This window comes from Zootoca vivipara, chromosome 2 (assembly GCF_963506605.1).
Source record: "Zootoca vivipara chromosome 2, rZooViv1.1, whole genome shotgun sequence".
Classification (NCBI taxonomy): domain Eukaryota; kingdom Metazoa; phylum Chordata; class Lepidosauria; order Squamata; family Lacertidae; genus Zootoca; species Zootoca vivipara.
Window position 1 is genome coordinate 88,292,828 of NC_083277.1, and position 23,129 is coordinate 88,315,956.

The 23,129-nt window shown below is 40.4% G+C and overlaps 1 protein-coding gene across 1 annotated transcript in view; it reads left to right on the forward strand.

Moving 5' to 3' along the window:
• LOC118079898 (myosin-1B) overlaps positions 1-22,267 on the forward strand; it is a 29,810-nt gene extending 7,543 nt beyond the window's left edge. Inside the window, exons 6-40 of the mRNA XM_035104618.2 lie at positions 533-560; positions 1,708-1,825; positions 1,910-2,002; positions 2,150-2,213; positions 2,296-2,394; positions 2,503-2,606; positions 2,859-2,997; positions 4,311-4,429; positions 4,537-4,686; positions 5,262-5,432; positions 5,700-6,003; positions 6,777-6,838; positions 7,817-7,904; positions 8,000-8,117; positions 8,663-8,786; positions 8,868-9,004; positions 10,013-10,268; positions 10,722-10,964; positions 11,073-11,249; positions 11,338-11,483; positions 11,586-11,676; positions 11,765-12,154; positions 13,037-13,163; positions 13,637-13,755; positions 15,164-15,360; positions 15,697-15,880; positions 15,990-16,155; positions 16,824-16,948; positions 17,891-18,199; positions 18,289-18,492; positions 19,648-19,773; positions 19,866-20,036; positions 20,129-20,233; positions 20,352-20,447; positions 22,059-22,267. Of these exons, the coding sequence (XP_034960509.1) occupies positions 533-560; positions 1,708-1,825; positions 1,910-2,002; positions 2,150-2,213; positions 2,296-2,394; positions 2,503-2,606; positions 2,859-2,997; positions 4,311-4,429; positions 4,537-4,686; positions 5,262-5,432; positions 5,700-6,003; positions 6,777-6,838; positions 7,817-7,904; positions 8,000-8,117; positions 8,663-8,786; positions 8,868-9,004; positions 10,013-10,268; positions 10,722-10,964; positions 11,073-11,249; positions 11,338-11,483; positions 11,586-11,676; positions 11,765-12,154; positions 13,037-13,163; positions 13,637-13,755; positions 15,164-15,360; positions 15,697-15,880; positions 15,990-16,155; positions 16,824-16,948; positions 17,891-18,199; positions 18,289-18,492; positions 19,648-19,773; positions 19,866-20,036; positions 20,129-20,233; positions 20,352-20,447; positions 22,059-22,214 (5,306 nt within the window). The 3' untranslated portion in view covers positions 22,215-22,267. The remainder of the gene's footprint in view (positions 1-532; positions 561-1,707; positions 1,826-1,909; positions 2,003-2,149; positions 2,214-2,295; positions 2,395-2,502; positions 2,607-2,858; positions 2,998-4,310; positions 4,430-4,536; positions 4,687-5,261; positions 5,433-5,699; positions 6,004-6,776; positions 6,839-7,816; positions 7,905-7,999; positions 8,118-8,662; positions 8,787-8,867; positions 9,005-10,012; positions 10,269-10,721; positions 10,965-11,072; positions 11,250-11,337; positions 11,484-11,585; positions 11,677-11,764; positions 12,155-13,036; positions 13,164-13,636; positions 13,756-15,163; positions 15,361-15,696; positions 15,881-15,989; positions 16,156-16,823; positions 16,949-17,890; positions 18,200-18,288; positions 18,493-19,647; positions 19,774-19,865; positions 20,037-20,128; positions 20,234-20,351; positions 20,448-22,058) is intronic.
• Positions 22,268-23,129: the final 862 nt, after the last annotated feature.

Here is a 23,129-nt window from a genome sequence, read left to right on the forward strand (position 1 = left end):
TCCTTGATTTATATGCATGTTAGAATGCAGCTATCAACCAGATCACATAAAATGCACACATATGTATTTTACATTAAAATGGATGAAATAATTTCTATTTTGGGGTGAAAATATTAATAAAAAAAGCTTACAAAAATGCATCTTTTATGGAAAGAATGTGTTTAACATGTATAAAAGGCATTCAATTTGATGCATTTTTGTTCCTTTTTATAAAGAACTGCAAAAATCAAAAGTGGAACAGAACAGAAAGGCTGATCTACCCATCCTTAGCTTAATGAAGACCACATAGAAACCATTTTCTTAGGATTTAAAATATGTGAGACTAGGAGTTCGGATGATACTTAAAATTATGGGGTTCTACTCATGTATTCTTGGGCAGATATAGGTGCTTCTACACACACACACACACACACACACACAGAGAGAGAGAGAGAGAGAGAGAGAGAGAGAGAGAGAGAGAGAGAGAGAGAGAGAGAGCTTCATAATATTTTAAAATTAAAAGTAACTTTTTAAACAATTTTATTATTTTCAGATCGTGAGAATCAGTCTATTCTGATCACGTAAGTATTCTTTCCAGCTTCTTTCTGTGCAGACTTTTGGAATGGAAGCAGGGCGCTGTCATTGTATTACGGAAAATTCATGCCAACACTTATCATAGCACAAAACTATATTCATGACTTAAATGGCATTATAGTCATAGTTCTAAGAAACTTTGGAAACTGCAGTTCTGCAATGGGAGCTACTCAGCAGTTTCCAAGATTTCTCATGAAACTGCAATTCCGAAGTTTGTTTGGGAAAAGCCATAGCAGTTATACTACTACTACTACTACTACTACTACTTCCAACAGAGTAAAAATACATTAAAACATCAGTCATTAAAAACTTCCCTAAACAGGGCTGCCTTCAGATGTCTTCTAAACGACAGGTAGTTGTTTATCTCTTTGACATCTGATGGGAGGGCGTTCCACAGGGTGGGCGCCACTACCGAAAAGGCCCTCTGCCTGGTTCCCTGTAGCTTGGCTTCTCGCAGTGAGGGAATTGCCAGAAGGCCCTCGGGGCTGTATCTCAGTGTCTGGGCAGAGCGATGGGGTTGGAGATGCTCCTTCAGGTATACTGGGCTGAGGCCGTTTAGGGCTTTAAAGGTCAACACCAACACTTTGAATTGTGCTCAGAAATGTTCCGGGAGCCAATGTAGGTCTTTCAAGACCAGTTCAACTGGTATAAAACCAATGTAAGTTTAAAAGTCCATAGCATATAATTATAACCATTAGAGCAGATGTGGCTAACTCCTGGTCTGGGGACCTGATTTGTGCTCTAAACAGATTTTGGCAGGGGTGACATAAAAAGGGGGAAATTAAAATAGATCCAGCACTTGGATGGAGAAATTTAAATTTTTCCACTCAGCCCAGCACCTGAATGAGATCAGGTCATCAGATCAATCCTTTGATGAGCAGGGAGGGGACAATAGCCCCCTCCTCAGCTGATCTACAAGGATCACCTAATGAGAGGGAGGCTGTGTGTATGCAACAATGTGTGTGCAAGAGTGGATGGCCACAGCTACTTTTAGCCACATATTTGGCTAGCACGCAGTCCCTGGAAGGTTGACCAAGAATAAATGTGGCTTCATGCAAAAAATGTTAGTCACTCCTGACTAACTGAGAGACTTTCCCCTTGACTATTGGTTCCTGTCCCACCTTTCATCAACAGTGGAGAATCTGGTGCTGGAAAGACTGTGAACACGAAACGTGTCATCCAGTACTTTGCAACAATTGCAGCCACAGGTGAGAAGAAAAAGGAGGAGGCAACCGCATCAGGCAAAATGAAGGTAAGCTTTTTGTCACAAAAGGATGAAATGTGGTTTTGATGCAGTCTCTATATAATTAACACTACAATATTATTTACATTGCAGGGTACCCTTGAAGATCAAATCATCAGTGCCAACCCCTTGCTGGAGGCTTTTGGAAACGCAAAGACTGTGAGGAATGACAACTCCTCACGTTTTGTAAGTTATCTGCAGAATCTGAACATAGTACCGGTAGTTGGCCTTTAAGGGTAGTGCCTTATCAACATACACAGCAAATCTGTAGTAACTTATATGCAGAATCTGCCTCCTAGAATTTGTAATTACATATCTTTTTCCTTTTTAAAGGGTAAATTCATCAGAATCCATTTTGGTGCCACAGGCAAACTGGCTTCTGCTGACATTGAAACATGTAAGGGATGAGATCTTTAGAGGAACTATTTGTTTGTTTGTTTGTTTGTTTGTTCACTCATTCTACTTCATTGCCTTGCCAGATTTGCTAGAGAAGTCCAGAGTCACTTTCCAGCTGAAAGCTGAAAGAAGCTATCACATCTTTTATCAGATCATGTCCAACAAAAAGCCAGAACTGATTGGTAAGAGGCATCTGTTTTGGTGGCTGCTGCTGCTGCTAAAATCTTGCGTTGATGCTTGATTATACAATGGATGAAAATAAATCTGTATCTTTGCTTCTCCTTATTCAGAGATGCTTCTGATCACTACCAACCCATATGACTTTCACTTTGTGAGCCAGGGTGAGATCACTGTTGCCAGCATCAATGATCAAGAAGAGTTGATGGCAACTGATGTAAGTAACTTATAGAATGGAATATATGAAATTTAATTAGACCAGTTTTTGGCTGAATTTATTCAACCAAAATTAGATGTCTTGGGGTGAGGCATTCTAGAAATGCTGAGTTGATTTGATGTGTGCATCTGCGTAAGAAAAGAATCACAGTGCACCAATGGCTGAAATGCTCCCTAAAACCCTCTTCCTCCAAACGAAATGGTGAATTTGAAGGGTCAGTTTTTGCTTAGCAATTTATGTTTTGATTGATAGGAAGCCATTGACATCCTGGGTTTCACTGCTGAGGAAAAGACAGCCATTTACAAGCTAACTGGAGCTGTAATGCACTACGGGAACATGAAGTTCAAGCAGAAGCAACGTGAGGAGCAGGCAGAGCCAGATGGCACAGAAGGTATTCACAAAGTATCTCTGTTATGGCATGGTAAACATTATACAGTACTTGAGGCCCTAAATACAATATGGATTATGTGTGGATACCACTTATATACAGCGTTTATATAACAGAGAATTTACATAGTCTGTTAATAAGGTATTGTTCTTTATTATGACTACTGTACCGTATTTACCTTACTGGATTAAGAAAGATGTTGTTAGGTGGCCAGATCTTAGAATCATAGTATTGAAGAGTTGGAAGGGATCCCAAGGGCCATCTAGTCCAACCCCCTTGCAATGCAGGAATCTCAACTAAAGCATCCATGACTGATTGACATCCAACCTCTGATAAAAATCTCCAAGGAAGGAGAGTCCATCACCTCTCAGAATCTGCTCCACTGTAGAACAGCTCTTACTGTCAAAAAGTTCTTCCTGATGTTTGTCAGAATCTCCTTTCTTGTAGTTTGAATCCATTGTTTTGGGTCCTAGCATTTGGAGCAGGAAAAAACAAGCTTGTTCCATCTTCCATGTGACAGCCCTTTAAATGTGAAGATGGCTATCATATCTCCTCTTTACCAGGCTAAACATACTCAGTTCCCTCAACCATTCCTCATAAGGCTTGGTTCTCAGACCCTTGATCATCTTGGTCGCCCTCCTCTGCACACGTTCCACCTTGTTAATATCTTTCTTAAATGGTGTTGCCCAGAACTGGGCACAGTACTCCAGGTGTGGTCTCATCAAGGCAGAATAGAGTGATACTTTTACTTCCCTTGGGGTGTATGGAGTCTTTGGGGAGGGGTACTACCTCTGGCTGGGGACACATGTTGATCCTTCTGGGGTAGTTTGTCCACCTTTGGTCCCCAATCTACACTCAGCTCTCACTTGTGGCTCCTAGAAGCTTTCAGCATGCAACAGCGGCCACGCCCTGAGAACAGCTTTGACTGGCTGGCTAAACCAGGTGAGGGTAGCTGATAGGTCTCAAACCCTTGGAGAGTTAGGGCTTCCCCTGCATGTGAAGACAGACTCCAGCAGATTGAGCGTACAATACCAATAGTGGACCCAATGGTCAAGAAGGCGGTTATTGCATGTGCTGTAGAGGGAAGTGAAGGACAAATGGGGCTCGTCAACCTGGGAAAGCAGCTCATCTAGGAGAACCATTTGACTCATAATAGTGTAAGTGAAGCTGAACAATTTAGAAAAGATTCTGAAACCTATATAATTTTGAGGTTAAGGATTGTCATAAGTAGAATCTATGTCAGACAAGCAAAATATATTTTGATAAATTATGGTCTATTTGTGCTGATAATCCTTTCTTCTTATGTTTGTGCTCAGTGGCTGACAAGGCTGGCTACCTCATGAACCTCAATTCAGCAGATCTGCTGAAAGCTCTGTGCTATCCCCGAGTCAAAGTCGGCAATGAATTTGTCACCAAAGGCCAAACTGTTCAGCAGGTGACAATCTATGAAATGCTGAATGCACCACATGATTAACTACTATTCCTCTGAGGTTTGGTCCTCTGCTTTGTATGCTAACGCCAGTTTGTATCATGTTATTCTAGGTGTATAATAATGTTGGAGCTTTGGCTAAAGCTGTCTTTGAGAAGATGTTCTTGTGGATGGTTGTTCGTATTAACCAGCAACTGGATACTAAACAGTCAAGGCAATACTTCATTGGTGTGCTGGACATTGCTGGCTTCGAGATCTTTGATGTAAGTGAATGGAACCTTGTCACTACGAAGGTGGTTCCCCACTCCTCAGGTCTTTTTAAATCTCCTGGGATGTTCCTTCTGAAATAACCTGGTCAGCTTGTAACACAAGATGCCAGTTCCCACAACTGTACTGCAATGGACTGACTGGACAAGCTTTGCAGGTGGTAATAAGTCATCTAAGTAGCAGATTCATAATGTCACAAGATAGCTTATACACAGGGAAGTCTTGAGAAAGTGTTACAGTACTAGAGAATGATGAGGTCCAGGATAGCTCCAACATTGCAGAAGGACCTCAGTGAAGCTGACAGTGCACTTAAACAGGTAGGGATGAGTACACAGAAGTCCCTCTGACCCCATTAATATTACTTCTATTTATAGCATTTTTCTTCATCTGCTAGGTCCACTTATGTAGTATATTTAATCCAAGTTAATGTCTAATGAGTGGAAATCTTTCAATCAGGTTAAGGGTAGCTTAGGTAGACATGCAGGTGGAAAATATCACAAAGTATCTAGAATTAAAAGTGGGTCGCACTGAGTTGTACTCTTTAGAATAAATGTACTCTTTCCCCCACTAGTACAACAGCCTGGAGCAGCTCTGCATCAACTTCACTAATGAAAAACTGCAACAGTTTTTCAATCACCACATGTTTGTGCTGGAGCAAGAGGAATACAAGAAAGAAGGAATTGAATGGGAGTTCATTGACTTTGGAATGGACCTGGCTGCCTGCATTGAACTCATTGAGAAGGTCTTTTTAAAAAGTTTTTGCTAATCTTGCATACAATGTAATTAAGTACAGTCTTTAAAGTTTGAAATCTGTGTCCTTACTTTAAACAACAAAACAGCCCCATTTTGTCCATGGGAGATACTATTGCCCGTAAATCTATATTGACAGATAAGAACACTCTAGGTTATAATCCCTAAGACGCATACTTTGCTTGCAATAATATATGCTAATATTACAGGCCAACAGCAGACAAGTTATAAAATCTTGCTTTCTCTCTGCTTCTTATAGCCAATGGGTATTTTCTCCATCCTAGAAGAAGAGTGCATGTTCCCCAAGGCAACAGACACATCTTTCAAGAACAAGCTCTATGAACAGCACCTCGGCAAGTGCAAGAACTTTGAAAAGCCCAAACCTGGCAAAGGCAAGGCTGAGGCCCACTTCGCCCTGGTCCATTATGCTGGCACTGTGGACTACAACATCAGTGGATGGCTGGACAAGAACAAGGACCCCTTGAATGAAAGTGTAATTCAGCTCTACCAGAAATCATCTATGAAGACACTGGCTTTGCTATTTGTTGACCGCCCTCCAGAAGGTAATTCCTGCTGCACTTTCCAATTGGCTCATGAACATAACCCTGAATAGGAAGGAACTTAAGTTCAGTAACAGCAACCATTTACTGGGAGTGCTGCAGCACCATCCGCATATGGCAAAATTTAGTCAGTCCAGTCTGGTTGAAGATTAAGCCACTCCCACCCCACAGGCCCTTAGTTGCCCTTCCAGGAAGTATAGGGTTGTTTCATTATGACAGAGCTTTGTTCAATTTTCTGACCATGGTGGGCAATTCTTCATATCATGCAAACTGATATGCAAACTCTGTCCAGCTGGATTCTGCTCTGGGAGTATTTAAGAAGCTGTGGCAGGGTCAGGGTTGACCATTTAGGGGGCTACTTTGAACTTGCTATGGTTTTAAAAAAAATCAGTTGCTGTTTTCAGAGCCAGGAAGGCATTTGTCCTACAGTCAGTCGAGTGGCCAGGTCTATGGGTTTGGCCTGCCTCATAGCAATCGTCAAACTTTATGGTGGAAGAGGGAACCCCCTAAACTTTAGTCAATTGGAACGGTTCATCAACCAGAAGGCAAGCTGATTGATATTCCTGATAAATGCTTACACCAAACCTGTTGCACCTGTAATCAATAAAGTTGTCACTTAATTTGAATCCAACACATTCTCCTATCCTTCTCCTTGGTCTGTGCACTCCACTGCTGCCTCACTGAACCTACTGCCACAAAGGTAGTTTATACAGAAGAGTAACACATAAAATCCCTGATGTATATGTTTTAATTATAATATTTTTATTATTATTCAGAGGGAAAGAAGGCTGCAAAGAAGAAGGGTTCCTCATTTCAGACTGTCTCTGCTCTTTTCAGGGTATAGTAAAATCTTGACTTAAGATATTGGTAAGGGGAGAAAATTCTGATTTCATAGGGCTGCCATATTTCCAAGTTTTCCTGGACACGTCTGGGATTTGGGCAGCAGAAGTGGCATCAGGGTGGATTTTCACTGAGGCAGCAAAATGTCTGGGGAAACCCGGACATACAGCAAGCAGGGTGATTATTTGAAAGAAATGCTTTAAAAATCCTAGAAAAGACTGTCACTTTTTAAAGAATACTTTGGGAATATGGCAACCCTAGATTTCACAATCACAGAACACCAGCATGCCTCTAAGCACAGGAGAAATGTATTATAGGCGAAGGCTGAAATTCTGTGGTAGAGTACATTGCATGCATACAAATGATCCCATTTTTTATCTTTGCTCGGGAAAGACTCCAGTCTAAAAATCCGAAGAACTGCTACCAGTCAGTGTAAACATTACTGTGCTAGACAGACCAATATTCTGACGCAGGAGAAGGCACCTTTGTATGCTCTGATAGATCCATCAAGAGTTTAAGAGTCCAAGACTGCTTAGTCTTAGAACAGAAAGCATGCAACTGAGCTTCTTGGAGAATGGGCAAGATAAATGTGATACATAAATTAAACAAAACACTAGGTCACTGCATTCTAGTCTACCTGAAGTCTCACAATGGTCTATGATCTGGAGATTACCAAGGCAAACTTGAAAGTGCCCAAGTCTTTATCACCAGAATAGTGCAGAGTTTGTGAATCAGACAAGGACGATTTTTTTAAAAAAAATCCACCTAGGTATCTAGGAGCAACCCCAAATAGTGCTCTCAATTTGTCAGAGGAAGTATGAGTCGAATCAGGTTAACCACACACCAATTTCATATAGATTTTGCACAGTAGAGCTTTTCTCTAATTTTTCTTACTACCTATGGAAAAGTTAAAGGAAGTTTTGCATGTATATGTGTGTGGAGTTTGTTAACCAGGCTCTGACTTCTAATTCCACAGGAGAACTTGAACAAACTGATGAGCAACCTGAAGAGTACTCATCCACATTTTGTGCGTTGCCTAATCCCCAATGAAACTAAAACCCCTGGTAAGACACAGAACTCTACTTTGATTTTAAAAAATAAAGATGTGATGCACCAGTTGTATACATTTTGGTATTCATATTTTCTCTGATTTTCTAAGGTGCCATGGAACACGAACTTGTATTGCACCAACTGAGATGTAATGGTGTGCTGGAGGGCATCAGAATTTGCAGGAAGGGATTCCCCAGCAGGATTATTTATGGTGACTTCAAACAGAGGTCAGACTGCCCCCCCCCAATTATTAACCTATTGGTTGTTTGTAGTTGTTTTGCGCACACCCCTCCCCATCAATAGTTTTGAGTTGCTTTTTGACTATTTCTAATATTGCATTGTAGCAATTAGCACCACATTTTTGGACAAAAGGCTTAAGGGGAAAAATACTAACTACTTTTACTATGCAAGGCCTCTCACAAGCTCCATCAGTGACAGTTAATAGTCCTTGCATGAGAGATTACAAGAAGGCCCCAGTCAAATTTTACTAGTCTCCCTGATTTACATAAATGGCCATCAGGAATAATATTTGTTTAAACATTTACAGTCAGATCATAAACCAGATGGACCATTGGCCTGATTGAGTCCCATGAACTTGACATCAAATTATAAGCATCTTTATATTCCACTTCTTCTAACAGGTATAGAGTTTTAAATGCAAGTGCCATCCCAGAGGGATTTAAAACTCTATACCTGTTAGAACAATTGTGGAAGTTAGTGCCAGCTATCATAATACTTTGGCAAAATAAAAACTATAAGCTTTTCTCAACAGATACAGGATATTGAATGCAAGTGCCATCCCAGAGGGACAGTTCATGGATAGCAAGAAGGCTTCTGAGAAACTTCTTGGATCCATTGATGTTGACCACACCCAATATAAATTTGGCCACACCAAGGTAAAATTATTATTTGACATATTAATGTAACAAGTAGGTTTGTTGGGGCAGTGAGCAAAATGTTGCATTTTCTTTCTCCAGGTGTTCTTCAAAGCTGGCCTTTTGGGTCTTCTGGAGGAGATGAGAGATGACAAGTTGGCAGAGCTGATAACACGTACACAGGCTATGTGTCGTGGCTTCTTAGCAAGGGTGGAGTTCCAGAAAATGATGGAAAGGAGGTAGAGTTTTGCCATCTGTAATAGAACTCATGACCACACTGACCTATCATGTTAATATGCACTACACAAGGATTACAAATAATAACATATGTAAAATACTATTTGGGCTACTCTCCAAATTCTGGGGTAGATTCTATGTAAAACTTGTAAGAAGTACAGTCGTACCTTGGTTCTCAAAATTAATCTGTTCCAGGAGTCTGTTTGACTCGCGAAACTGTACGAGACCCAAGGCATGGCTTCCGATTGGCTGCAGGAGCTTCCTGCAGTCAAGCGGATGTTCGGCTTCCGAAAAACATTTAAAAACCAGAACACTCACTTCTGGTTTTCAATCGTTCAGGAGCTGAAACGTTTGAGATGCAAGACGTTCGGCTTCCGAGGTTCCACTGTACACCTTAAAAAAGGACTGTGTGAAGTGGCACTAAGTGGCATTTCTCATAAGTCTCTTAACATTTATTCAGTTTGTATTAAATGTGAGTGTAAGGAGTATAAAAATAAAGTGCCATCTGTGCCAAAGAAGTATAATGAAATTTGAACTACTTTACAAAAGAGTCCTATTTTTGGAAGCTTTATTTGATAAATTTCTTCATATACCCCACATGCTCCTAAAAGTATCAACCGCTTCTTTAAAAAGGAAAAAATATATATTCATTTTTCTTACTCTTTCGTTGAAATATAAATAATCACCTTAAGTCTTGACCAGTCTTTAAAATATTGAAGGTTTTTTTTTAATCAAAGCTGATTATGAGTTTCCCAACTCACTTAACTGAGAGCACAATCCGAATCAAGTCTTCTTAGAAAGTCCTATTGAATTCAGTGGGGCTTACTCCCAGATAAGTGTGGTTGGTAGTGCAGTCTAAGACGTGTTTCACAACTGGACAAAAATCAGACAGTTCATATGGTTTATTAGGAGAGTCACGAAAGGATTACATTAAACACTTTGATCACGTTGTTGTTGTTTTGTTGTTTTCATCATCATCAAGGTTTTATTTTGCTGTCTGGTTGTTACAGAGAATCCGTCTTCACTATTCAGTACAATGTCCGCTCATTCATGAATGTGAAGACCTGGTCTTGGATGAAGTTGTACTTCAAGATCAAGCCTTTGTTGAAGAGTGCTGAATCAGAGAAGGAGATGGCCAACATGAAGGAAGAGTTTGAGAAAACTAAAGAAGACCTTGCCAAAGCAGACGCTAAAATAAAGGAACTGGAAGAAAAAATGGTTTCTCTGATGCAAGAGAAGAATGACTTGCAACTCCAAGTCCAATCTGTAAGCATTGTTGGTGACATACATTTTTCTTCACTCAAGCATAGTTTAGGTGGAGGAATTCAGAAATTGCAGGAGAAATGTGGCTATGTTTAATAAATTTGTATATCTTATACACATACTACATATCCTCTACATACCGTAATAGTTCACCATCGTCAAAGTTAAATTTGGCATAATTGATAAAAGCATAAAAGTATTATTTTACACATATATAGTATATTGGTGAATATAGTTTATTTTGGTATTTGATATACTAACATAACCAGTGTCTATTAAACAGTGATTTACTTGACCACTGAAACTATATGGCCTTGAATATTTTAACAATTAGTTTTAATAGTAAGACCATGTGCATGTTCCAAGGAGATTCTGTGCAAGAGATCTGCATGTGCATGAACCTCTTAAGAAGGAAAATAATATTATTGTTATATGACATATGTTTTCCTTGTATAGGAATCTGATGGCTTGGCAGATGCTGAGGAGAGATGTGACCAGCTGATCAAAACCAAAATTCAGCTGGAAGCTAAAATTAAGGAGCTGACTGAACGGGCAGAGGATGAAGAGGAAATGAATGCTGAGCTGACAGCTAAAAAGAGAAAACTGGAAGATGAATGCTCAGAGCTGAAGAAAGACATTGATGATCTTGAGTTAACACTGGCCAAGGTGGAAAAGGAGAAGCATGCCACAGAAAACAAGGTAATGATCACAATGTGCTCAGATCTGCAACAAATAGTCAGAATGTAGTACAGTATTGTCATTCCAGGGTAGAATGATACATTGAATCTGTCTGTTCATTTCTAAAAGGTGAAAAATCTCACTGAAGAGATGGCAGTCTTGGATGAGAACATTGCCAAATTGACCAAGGAAAAGAAAGCCCTCCAAGAGGCCCATCAACAGACCTTGGATGACCTGCAGGCAGAGGAGGACAAAGTCAATACTCTGACCAAAGCAAAGACCAAGCTGGAGCAGCAAGTGGATGATGTAAGCACCATTACATGCAGAAGAATAGTATTAGAGGGGTGAAGGTAGTATTAGAGTGACAAAGTCTTTGTCCCCTCTTTGTCTTTAGCTTGAAGGGTCCCTGGAGCAAGAAAAGAAACTTCGCATGGACCTGGAAAGATCCAAGAGGAAGCTTGAAGGTGACCTGAAGCTGGCCCAGGAATCCACAATGGATTTGGAGAATGATAAGCAGCAGCTGGATGAAAAGCTTAAGAAGTAAGTATGGTTTACTGTCTAGAAGACCTTTTGGGAGCTCTTTATGGCACCCAGCCATCTTAGAATCTGACTCAAAAAACCCTTGTGTTTTGTTATGAAAAGGAAAGACTTTGAAATCAGCCAGCTACAAAGCAAAATTGAAGATGAGCAGGCCTTGGGCTCCCAGCTTCAGAAGAAGATAAAGGAGTTACAGGCAAGTCAAGCACATATTGACTCCATCATATGAAAATTAGTTCATCAGGGAAGACTCTGAGTGTTAATGGCTGCTTCTCTTTCTCTAGGCCCGTATTGAGGAACTGGAGGAGGAGATTGAGGCTGAGCGTGCATCTCGGGCCAAGGCAGAGAAGCAGCGGTCTGATCTCTCCAGAGAACTTGAAGAGATCAGTGAGCGTCTGGAGGAAGCTGGTGGGGCAACCGCAGCTCAGATTGAGATGAACAAGAAACGTGAGGCAGAATTCCAGAAAATGCGCAGGGACCTTGAAGAGGCCACTCTGCAACATGAAGCCACTGCATCTGCTCTCCGCAAGAAGCATGCAGACAGTGCAGCTGAACTTGGGGAACAAATTGATAACCTGCAACGTGTGAAGCAGAAGCTGGAGAAGGAGAAGAGTGAGCTGAAGATGGAGATTGATGACCTTGCCAGTAATATGGAATCTGTCTCCAAAGCTAAGGTATAATACAGCAGTATATACTTTCCTTTAGCTTTACCAGGTGGATGCACAACATACAGAATTCACAATCTTATATGGAAAGCCAGCAAGCTGTAAGGATGGGAGACCAGGGTTTGGATTCCCCACTCAGCCATGAAGCTCAGTGGGTGACCTTGGGCCAGACCTCACTGGGTAGTTTCTTAGCCTAACCTACCTTAAAGGTTGTTGTGAGGACAAAATGAGATGAAAACCATGTATACCACATTGAGCTCCTGGGAAGAAAATGTGGTATATAAATGTAATAAATAAACACATGGTTTGGGGATGTAAAGAGGGTTGATATGTGGGTTACAGTAGCACCTATTCATGTACTTAAAAGCAAAAGCAAAATACTCATATTAAGCAAATGGAACAGTGGATAGTATATTGGATTTTATGTGAGAGCAGCTTCTAGGTTTTTTTTACAGGTCTACACAAAACACTTTATTTATACCTTAAATCTACAAAATGTGCGTAGAGCAAATGATCCACCTGGCTCATGCAGGGGCAACCAGAAGAGTGTCTGGAGTAGCTATCATTTGGTGCCATGTCTATAATAATATTGATTTTTTATTTATAAAAATATTTGCATACAGTAATTTCTTTAAAAAGAAAATTAAAGCAGTTTACAACAATTTAAAATAACAACTTACCAACTAACTATTACAGATTTTTTTCCATAATAGCAAACATGTTTCCAGTACAGAAAGGCATGGTCACCCAAATAAACACTATCTCAGTGTTGTTGTGATAAATGTTTTATTTATCCCTGCCCCTACTTTCCTAATACTTCTTCCCAATGTCTATCATACTATAATACTCAGCTGTTTTATATAGCTATACGCTTTATTATTTCACATCTAGGCAAATCTTGAAAAGATAAGCCGCACTTTAGAAGACCAGCTTAGTGAACTTAAAGCAAAGGAGGAACAGAACCAACGCACTGTTAATGACCTGACTGCTCAAAGAGCTCGTCTGCAGACAGAAGCTGGTAAGAAACCGAAAGTAAATTATTTAATGCTGCAATTCTTTGGTACTTTGCAACTTTTGGACCTATCTACTATGCCTATACTATCCAATTGAATCTTAACTGCACACTAGTTTAGGGCAATGCTTTTTCCTTTCCTCCCAACGCGATTTCTTTATGAAACCTAATTCTATGATTGTTTGTTCAGAAGTAAGTTTCTCTAGTTCCAAAAGGACTTGTTAGCAAATGAGTGAGGTTTACCTAAGTGTTACTGGTCATAATTTATAACTACTAAGAAAAATATTTTATTAATAGTGAACATGATTAATTTATTTGTTGTTACAAATAAATTAATGTATTTTTTGTTATAACCACCAAGGTCATTTCAACCACCGCTAAAAAAGAAATAGGTACATACTATATATACCATACAAAATATACATAGATCTATACATAGATCATATGTATATATTCCATTTAATCCATTCTCTTTTCAGGTGAATACTCACGCCAAGTTGAAGAAAAAGATTCTCTGATTTCTCAGCTCACAAGAGGCAAGCAAGCCTTTACCCAACAGATTGAGGAACTAAAGAGGCAGCTTGAGGAAGAGATAAAGGTGTGTATTTTGTTCAACATTGCAGGCTCTCTATCACAGTTCTAAACAACACAGGGCCTCTTTCTCCCATTCAGTTATTGACACCCATGTGCATTCTGCAGAAATCCTAATTACAGTGGTGCCTCGCAAGACGAAAGTAATTCGTTCCGCGAGTCGCTTCGCCTAGCGAGATTTTTCGCCTTGCGAAGCGTGGTTTGCCGCGGCAAAAAACAAACAAAAAACCCGCTGAAAACCTTCGTCTTGCAAAGCACGGCCATAGAAAACTTCATCTTGCGAAGCGCCGAAAACATCGCAAGATGCTTTTGTCTTGCGAGTTTTTCATTGCGCAAGGCATTCGTCTTGCGAGGTACCACTGTATTCTCATTTCAGAAGCCCTAAGGTTGCTTAGGAAACTTCTCTAGATATCTCCCAATGGTGGTCTCTCTATTCTTTCATCCAAATGGCCAAAAGATTGCATGTGCTTACCTATCTTAGGCTGCTTGCAAACTAGGCATTTATTCTAGTATAGCTATGATTCGTTCACTCACTTTTGAAGGAACAACCACATCATGACATCAACATTACATCACTCTCTTGTGTTTTCTCCACAATTCTTCCATCTCTTTGGAGAGTCAGAAAAGCTGACTTTGGGAGCAAGAGCAGAATGCTAGCATAATAATTGGGATGTGGACAGGAAGATGTAAAACTGAGGCAGGGGTGACATGTTGCAGATGCCCCGTCTTTCTCAATTTTTTTGTGTATTTTCTGTTGTATGGCCACTTTATGACTTCACCCTTCTCCTGAGACTTCTCTGACTTGCATGGAGCAATGGAGCTTTGGAAAGGGTCTGTTGATGTGAGGAGGAAATCTTTTGAAAAGCAAGTTGATCTCTTGCTGCTTTCAAAGCTGCACAGTTGAAAAAGATTCAGGGGTGTTTTCCTTGTTGGAAAGAGACATGGTAGGCACAGTATGCTTGAGAACAAGACACAGCTGGCTGTGCTCAGCCTTCTGGCTTCAGAATTAGGAACATAGCAGGCTGTTAACACACAAAAACCACTAAATCCCTGGGAGTGTGGAAAGTCCAGTACAATTCTGCTTGAAATGGAATCACAAAGTTATTGGTTAAAATCATTTTGTTGTTCTAACATCCTCATCTGAGAACAACCTTAGTACGCAGTTCTAGGTTTTCCCCCCTGTTTCTTCTAACTGCGGATAATTGTTCACAGAATTAATGGAAGGTGCTCTGCAGTTAGGCTATTACACAGTATAGCCGATGAAGTGTTCTGTTATTATGTTGTGATGGTACATTTATTTCCGCTCTTCAGCAATATTCATTAAAAATACAAATGCAATAAAAACTATGCAACATAACAACAGACATGAGTAACACCCTGGCATCCATCACTACTAAACTCTTTCCTTATTTTAGGCCAAGAATGCACTTGCCCATGGTTTGCAATCTGCCCGTCATGACTGTGACTTGCTCCGGGAGCAGTTTGAAGAGGAGCAGGAAGCCAAGGCTGAGCTGCAACGTGCCATGTCCAAGGCCAATAGTGAAGTTGCTCAGTGGAGAACCAAGTATGAAACAGATGCCATTCAACGCACAGAAGAGTTAGAGGAAGCCAAGTAAGTACAAGAACCAAGAGCAAGGGAGAGAAAGGGAACTCAAGAGTAGAAGAAAGTATGCCATTGTGTAGATGGAATTGGGGGAAATAGCTATTTGTATCACTCAGTGAACAGAACAGGTCACTGAGTTATTTGTGCTAGGCTCAGAGCAACAGATATATTGTAATAATGCAATCACATCAATGTTGACATGGAAGGAGCTGATGACATGGCAAGACAAAGTTTGAATGGAAAATCAAATTTGTTTTTGAGACCATTCTCGGTATGCATGGACCATTCTCAGTAAGCCATTTATTATAATGGATGATTAAGAATCACTAAGTGTTGTTTCTCTAGGAAAAAGCTGGCTCAGCGTCTGCAGGATGCTGAAGAACACGTGGAGGCTGTGAATTCCAAATGTGCTTCCCTTGAGAAGACAAAGCAAAGGCTACAGAATGAAGTGGAGGACCTAATGATTGATGTGGAAAGGTCCAATGCAGCCTGTGCAGCTCTAGATAAGAAGCAGAAGAACTTTGATAAGGTACTTTTGACCATAATTTGAAAGAAAACCCAGCACGTTGCAACAAATCCTCAGGTACAAATGAACACATTTCTTATTTCTGGTGTTTCTTCTTTCTGGTGTTTTACAGATTCTGGCAGACTGGAAACAGAAATATGAGGAAACACAATCTGAACTGGAAGCTTCCCAGAAGGAGTCTCGCTCTCTCAGCACAGAGCTCTTTAAGATGAAGAATGCTTATGAGGAGTCTTTGGATCACTTGGAAACTTTGAAGCGTGAAAACAAGAATCTGCAACGTAATACCACTTTTTCATAATAAGTGCAAAAAACTGTGAAGTTCATTTTGCAGAGCTGAAGCAATAGCTCAGAAGGAGGGATATCCCATATAGTCCTTCTCCCCAAGGCTAGAATAGACACCCATGTGCATAAGAGTTCACAATGAGTATCTTCACAACATGCAGTTATATTATGCAGTCTTCACAAGGCTTATGAGGAGCCTTACATCTTAGGTCATTAGGTGTTGTATAAAATTAAAAATAAAATAGGTCTGACCCACAGAGTTGCAATCTAAAATTATGCCAATATGGCATAACAATTAGACTATGACCTAGAAAACCAGGGTTTGAATCCCCACTAAACCATGACACTCACTGCGTGATGTTGGGCCAGTCACCATCTCTTAGCCTAATCTACCTCACATGGTTGTTGTGAGGATGAAATGGGGAGGAAAAGAACCATGTACACAACATTGAGCTCCTTGGAAGATACAGGTGGCATATAAAATGTAATAAATAAATTAATATGAATGAATGAAATAATGCTAGTACTATAATAGTTCATTCCAAATAGTGGAGCTGGGATGAATAACTGAAATTCTCCTTCCCAACCCTTCCTACTTCTGTTTATTATTAGCTGCATAAACACTATCAATCTACTTTCTCCTTTCTTTGTGTGAAACTAACAGAGGAGATATCTGACCTCACGGAACAGATTGCTGAGGGAGGAAAGGCCATCCATGAATTAGAGAAAGTGAAGAAGCAGATTGAGCAAGAGAAATCTGAACTGCAGGCTTCTCTAGAGGAAGCTGAGGTAAACAATACAATTATGCATAATGGAAAGACACAAATTATTGATCTGTAACACTGTGAAATAATTGAAGAGGCAACCAGAAGAATGATGATAAGATAATAACCTTGCAGGATCAGACCGAAGGTCCATTTAGTCCTACAATCTGCTTTTCACTTGGAGGTCCACAAGCAGGGCATGAAGGCAATAGTCCAATCCTGTTGTTGTTCAGTGTCACGAATGGGACCTGCAACAAAATGTTGCAATGTGGAGTTCTTTGCTTAGTATTTCAATCAGTCAGCCAGCAATGCCTTCTTCCACAATGCTACATTCCATTCCCTGCCCTTCAACCATCAACATTATTTGGTCACTGAACAAGCTCTGCTCTTTTGTGGACCGCTTCTGGGTCCCACCCCTTTTTGTACTTCTGCAAACATTGCTGTTCTCTCAGATCTTCTGATACTTCCCTCTTATGTGTTGATGGTACTGTTTTGGCTGAGTAAGTTAGCACTCATGCATGGCCATTGGAAATAGAAGCATTACTGTATGCTTACTGCTAATTTCTACCCCATCCTCTTTTGAAGAATTGGAACATTTACACCCTCATCCCTTACCCAAACCAGATACTCCCCATTTCTTGTCAGCTTTCCCCCAAAGGTCAGTTTAAAAGCCACTCTGTGACCTTTAGAATTTTAAGTACCAGCTGTCTAATTCTATTTTGGTACAAGTGAAGACCATCCTTTAATTCAGGTTCAACTTATGCCAAGATGTCCCCAGGTCAAGTTCTGAATACCTAGCTGAACATGCAAAAGGTAGCATTTCTGAGATGGCTTCCTTTGAGTATGGAAATGTGGTGAATATCACTGCTAAACAGTATATTCAATATAATGTTGAGCGTACTTCAATAAGGAAACAGCTGTCAAATTAAGTCCATTATTAACAGCTGTTATAAATGGTTTTCTTAAGGCCTCACTGGAACATGAAGAAGGCAAAATCCTCCGCATCCAACTTGAGCTCAACCAGGTGAAGGCTGACATTGACAGGAGAATTGCAGAGAAAGATGAAGAAATTGATCAGCTGAAGAGGAATCACCTGAGAGTTGTGGAGTCCATGCAGAGCACACTAGATGCTGAGATCAGGAGCAGGAATGATGCCCTGAGAATAAAGAAGAAGATGGAGGGAGATCTGAATGAAATGGAAATCCAGCTGAGCCATGCCAACCGCCAAGCTGCTGAGGCATTAAAGAACCTCAGGAACACCCAAGGAATACTCAAGGTGCATATATATTTCTGTAATCAGTATACAGTTGTGATTGTTATTGTGCAAAGAATGGTCTCACAATAGTATCTCAATATCATTTTTAGGACACCCAGATACATTTGGATGAAGCTATGAGGAGCCAGGAAGATCTGAAGGAACAGGTGGCCATGGTTGAGCGCAGAGCTAATCTGATGCAGGCTGAGATTGAGGAGCTCCGTGCAGCTCTGGAACAGACAGAGAGGGGCAGGAAAATAGCAGAACAGGAGCTCCTGGATGCCAGTGAGCGCGTGCAACTTCTTCACACCCAGGTGAGCTTCTAATATGTAATGGGCACACACATGGACATCAGGATAAGCCAGTGGGGATAAGCCAGGTGTAGGCTCTGCTCCAGAAATAAAGAGATTGTTGCTAATGTGTAAATAGGCAATTAACCTACTCATCACCACACAGCCTCTTTTTCTCATCATATTAAAAATTACTACTGTCAAGGGACATGAAGTGGATGTTGGTACTCAGTTAAGACCTTGAAGGGAGCTCATTTTATTTATTTATCGTGTTTTTAGCAAACTCTTTAGCCAATAAATGTCCCAGAACAGTTTACGTAAGATCAATAACAAACAAAATAGTCCTTGTTCATAGAAAGGTGATTTACAAGGAATGACTCAAGAAGAAAAAGGCATAAGGAGGGAAGAGGAAAACAAGCACCAGTTATTAAAGTAGCATAGTTGTTATAATGACCAGATAGAATGGAAACAGTTTAGTAAGAGGAGCCAAATGAAGCTGGTCTCCTCATTGAGTTGATGGAGCATCCTTCTGATGCTGCCTGATAGAGTGATAGTTGCTTGGCAGCAGCCTGATGAAATGACCAAGTAACAGTTGAGGGTAGGGATGAATGAATCTATCTGTTTTGATTTCTCTCAGTTTCTCATTTTTCCAATCTTCATTTCACTAAGTTTCCTCATCAGTTTTTATTTTTAAAAAAGTAACCACAAAATTCATTTATTATTATTATTATTAGCAACAATAGCAGCAACATTTTACTGTGCCTTTCTCTTAATATGCACATTTCTGTATGCAAGCAATTTCCCCTAATATAATACATTTGGTATGTCATTCTCACTAATAAAGGCATCTTTATCCACACATCCTCAATATGTTTTTCTGCACACATTTTTTGCATCACAAACTTCAGAGAAGAGAACCGCGTTTTACACACGGTTTCATGATGTGTGAATTAAAATGTAAACCAAACCAAATTTCTCTCCCATTCCCTAGTTGAGGGAGGGAGGAGCCCAACAGAGCTGGTTTCTGCATCATAGGTATGCTGGGGAAATGTTTGTGGCTCATTTCTTGAGTACCTGCAATTGTGCTCAGCATCATTCTTTTTTACAAAATGCAAGCAATACGAATGATATGTTTAGGCTTGGTCCTTTACAAAAACTATGATCTCCCATCCCGTATAGAATACCAGCTTGATTAACACCAAGAAGAAGCTGGAAACAGACATCTCACAAATCCAGAGTGAAGTGGAAGAGACTATTCAGGAAGCACGCAATGCAGAAGAGAAAGCCAAGAAAGCCATCACTGATGTGAGTTGGGTGGATTTTCTTTTGAAACTATAATCCTGCTTGCAGTCGGCATGGCTGGTTTCCTAAACTGGAGGAAATTTCTCTATTAATAGGCAGCCATGATGGCTGAGGAACTCAAGAAGGAACAAGACACCAGTGCCCACTTGGAGAGGATGAAGAAGAACCTGGACCAGACAGTGAAGGATTTGCAGCATCGTCTTGATGAGGCAGAACAGCTGGCAATGAAGGGTGGCAAGAAGCAGCTCCAGAAACTGGAACAGAGAGTATGTATTTCTTGTAAACAAGTTCATTCAGTTCTACTTCTTGAACAAAAGTGACCAGCTGGACAGCTAATGGCTAATTTCATTTCTCCCAGGTACGTGAGCTGGAAGCTGAAGTTGAGAATGAGCAGAAGCGCAGTGCTGATGCTATCAAGGGTGTGCGCAAATATGAGAGACGTGTAAAGGAACTAACCTACCAGGTGAGGACAGATATATATTTTCTGCATCTTTTGGAGGAATTGGTTGAAGCATGTTATAATCAGATGTACTCATGTTGTTTCATTTCGTTTTGTTAAAAAATTATCCTGCTCTGTTCAGTCTGAGGAAGACCGAAAGAATGTTCTTAGACTCCAGGACCTGGTTGACAAGTTGCAGATGAAAGTGAAATCATACAAGAGACAATCTGAAGAAGCTGTAAGTATTATTCTTAACTTGCTGTGGCTTGAGCTACAATTATGAAGGTAAATTTGATATAGCAAAGATTTCATTTCTATCAATAAGTACAAAATGAATTAGTCTCCATGTGGTAGTTGCACGAAACAGGAGAGTTTCAGATAAGTGAGGCTTATGTGAGAAAAAATATCAGTGGATTGTGCCCTCAGTAACATGAAACCAAATTTTCATAATGGGAAGATTGCAGAGCCCTTGCTCATATTTTTTTTAAGAGGAGAAGATCCTTTAGCAGTCTGAGTACTTAAAGCAATACGAAATAGCAATAGTCACTTTTGAATACTTTACTGTACACATTGCAGTTCACAATAAATACTGTGTATTTCTGTAGTCTATTAAAGACATTATCATCTCATATAATAGTATTGACGTGGTAATGTAGTGACCAATAATATCTTGGGCAATAATATCAGGTCTGAATAATGCAAGTACAAAGGTCAATAATAATAATAATAATAATAATAATAATAATAATAATAATATATTATTTATTCCCCAGCCACTCTGGGCGGCTTCCAACAGAAATATTAAAATACAATAATGTATTAAACATTAAAAGCTTCCCTAAACAGGGCTGCCTTCAGATGTCCTCTAAAAGTCTCGTAGTTGTTTTTCTCTTTGACAGCTGGTGGGAGGGCGTTCCACAGGGCAGGTGCCACTACCGAGAAGGCCCTCTGCCTGGTTCCCTGCAACTTGGCTTTTTGCAACGAGGGAACCGCCAGAAGGCCCTCGGCACTGGACCTCAGTGTCCAGGCAGAACAATGTGGGTGGAGACGCTCCTTCAGGTATACTGGACCGAGGCCGTTTAGGGTTTAAAGGTCAGCACCAACACTTTGAATTGTGCTTGGAAACGTACTGGGAGCCAATGTAGGTCTTTCAAGACCAGTGTTAAGTGGTCTCGGCGGCTGCTCCCAGTCACCAGTCTAGCTGCTGCATTCTGGATTAATTGTAGTTTCCGGGTCACCTTCAAAGGTAGCCCCACATAGAGCGCATTGCAGTAGTCCACGCGAGAGATAACTAGAGCATGCCCCAATCTGGCGAGACAGTCTGCGGGCAGGTAGGGTCTCAGCCTGTGTACCAGATGGAGCTGATAGACAGCCGCCCTGAACACAGAATTAACCTGCACCTCCATGGACAGCTGTGAGTCCAAAATGACTCCCAGGCTGCACACCTGGTCCTTCAGGGGCACAGTTACCCCATTCAGGACCAGGGAGTCCTCCACACCTGCCCGCCTCCTGTCCCCCTCAAACAGTACTTCTGTCTTGTCAGGATTCAACCTCAATCTGTTAGCCGCCATCCAACCTCCAACCGCCTCTAGACACTCACACAGGACCTTCACTGCCTTCACTGGTTCTGATTTGAAAGAGAGGTAGAGCTGGGTATCATCCGCATACTGATGAACACCCAGCCCAAACCCCCTGATGATCTCTCCCAGCGGCTAAACTAACCAACGTTTGGCATTATGTCCAAATGCTGCTATTGATATTTATGCTTTCTCCTACCCTCAAAATCATTTATACTATTTCAGTGATAAAAATCCAGTACCCAGATTCATATATTTTTATCCATTTTCAGGAGGAACAATCCAATGTGAACCTGTCTAAATTCCGCAAGATTCAGCATGAGCTGGAAGAGGCTGAAGAGCGGGCTGACATTGCTGAGTCCCAGGTTAACAAGCTCCGGGTCAAGACCCGAGAGGTGCACAAGAAAGTTGTTGTAAGCGAAGAATAAGCTCAACAAAGAGATGTAGTGACTGAAGAGAAGCACAAAATGTGAAGCTCTTTGTCACTTTTGTAATTATTATTGTTCAGTTTCTAGAAAATAAAGATTGTAGATTCCTTTGCAAGATGACAAAAAAGATTTTATGCTTTTCTTTTCTATAGAGTACTATTCTTTTCATAGCATTTCATGTACATCACACCGGTAATTTCTGGCTAACCAAAGCTTTCTTAATTTTAGTAGCAGGATTATTGAACTGGAGGAGAAGTCATTATAGATCTTATTGTTACCATTCTTTTGAGTCAGACAATTCTAAATGGTCCCTTTTTACTCCAATTGGAGTATTCTGGGCTGGATGGTTTAAATCTGTAATCCTAAATTTATTTCCTTGGGAGTAAATTCCTTTGACTTCAGTGGGACTTATTTCTAGCTAGACATGGTTAGGATGGTGGTATAAAATCCAAGCAGGGAAGTTTAAGTGGTTTCCCTTTGCTTCAATCACATTTGAGACAAATTAAATGGATCAGTACTCACAAATTCAAACATTTGAAGAGGTACCCCTAAAGGAAAACAGCTTCAAATGCCTGACTGAGCTGTGTACAGCCAGCTCTACTCTACAGATGATGTTGATGATTCACCCACCCTTCACCCTAAGGTCCCAAGGCAGGTTACAACAATTTGAAATACAATATTAAAAACAGTGACCACACACAGTGACCCAAACTGTTAAGAGCCAGTGAAGTTATTCAACAGTGATTAGTAAGTCTTTCCTCATCAGATAATAAAATAATAATAATAATAATAATAATAATAATAATAATAATATATTATTTATACCCCGCCCATCTGGCTGGGTTTCCCCACCCCCACCCCAGATAATGACAAGCATGTATGTTTTGGAATTTCACAAGAGATCAAGAAAAGGTA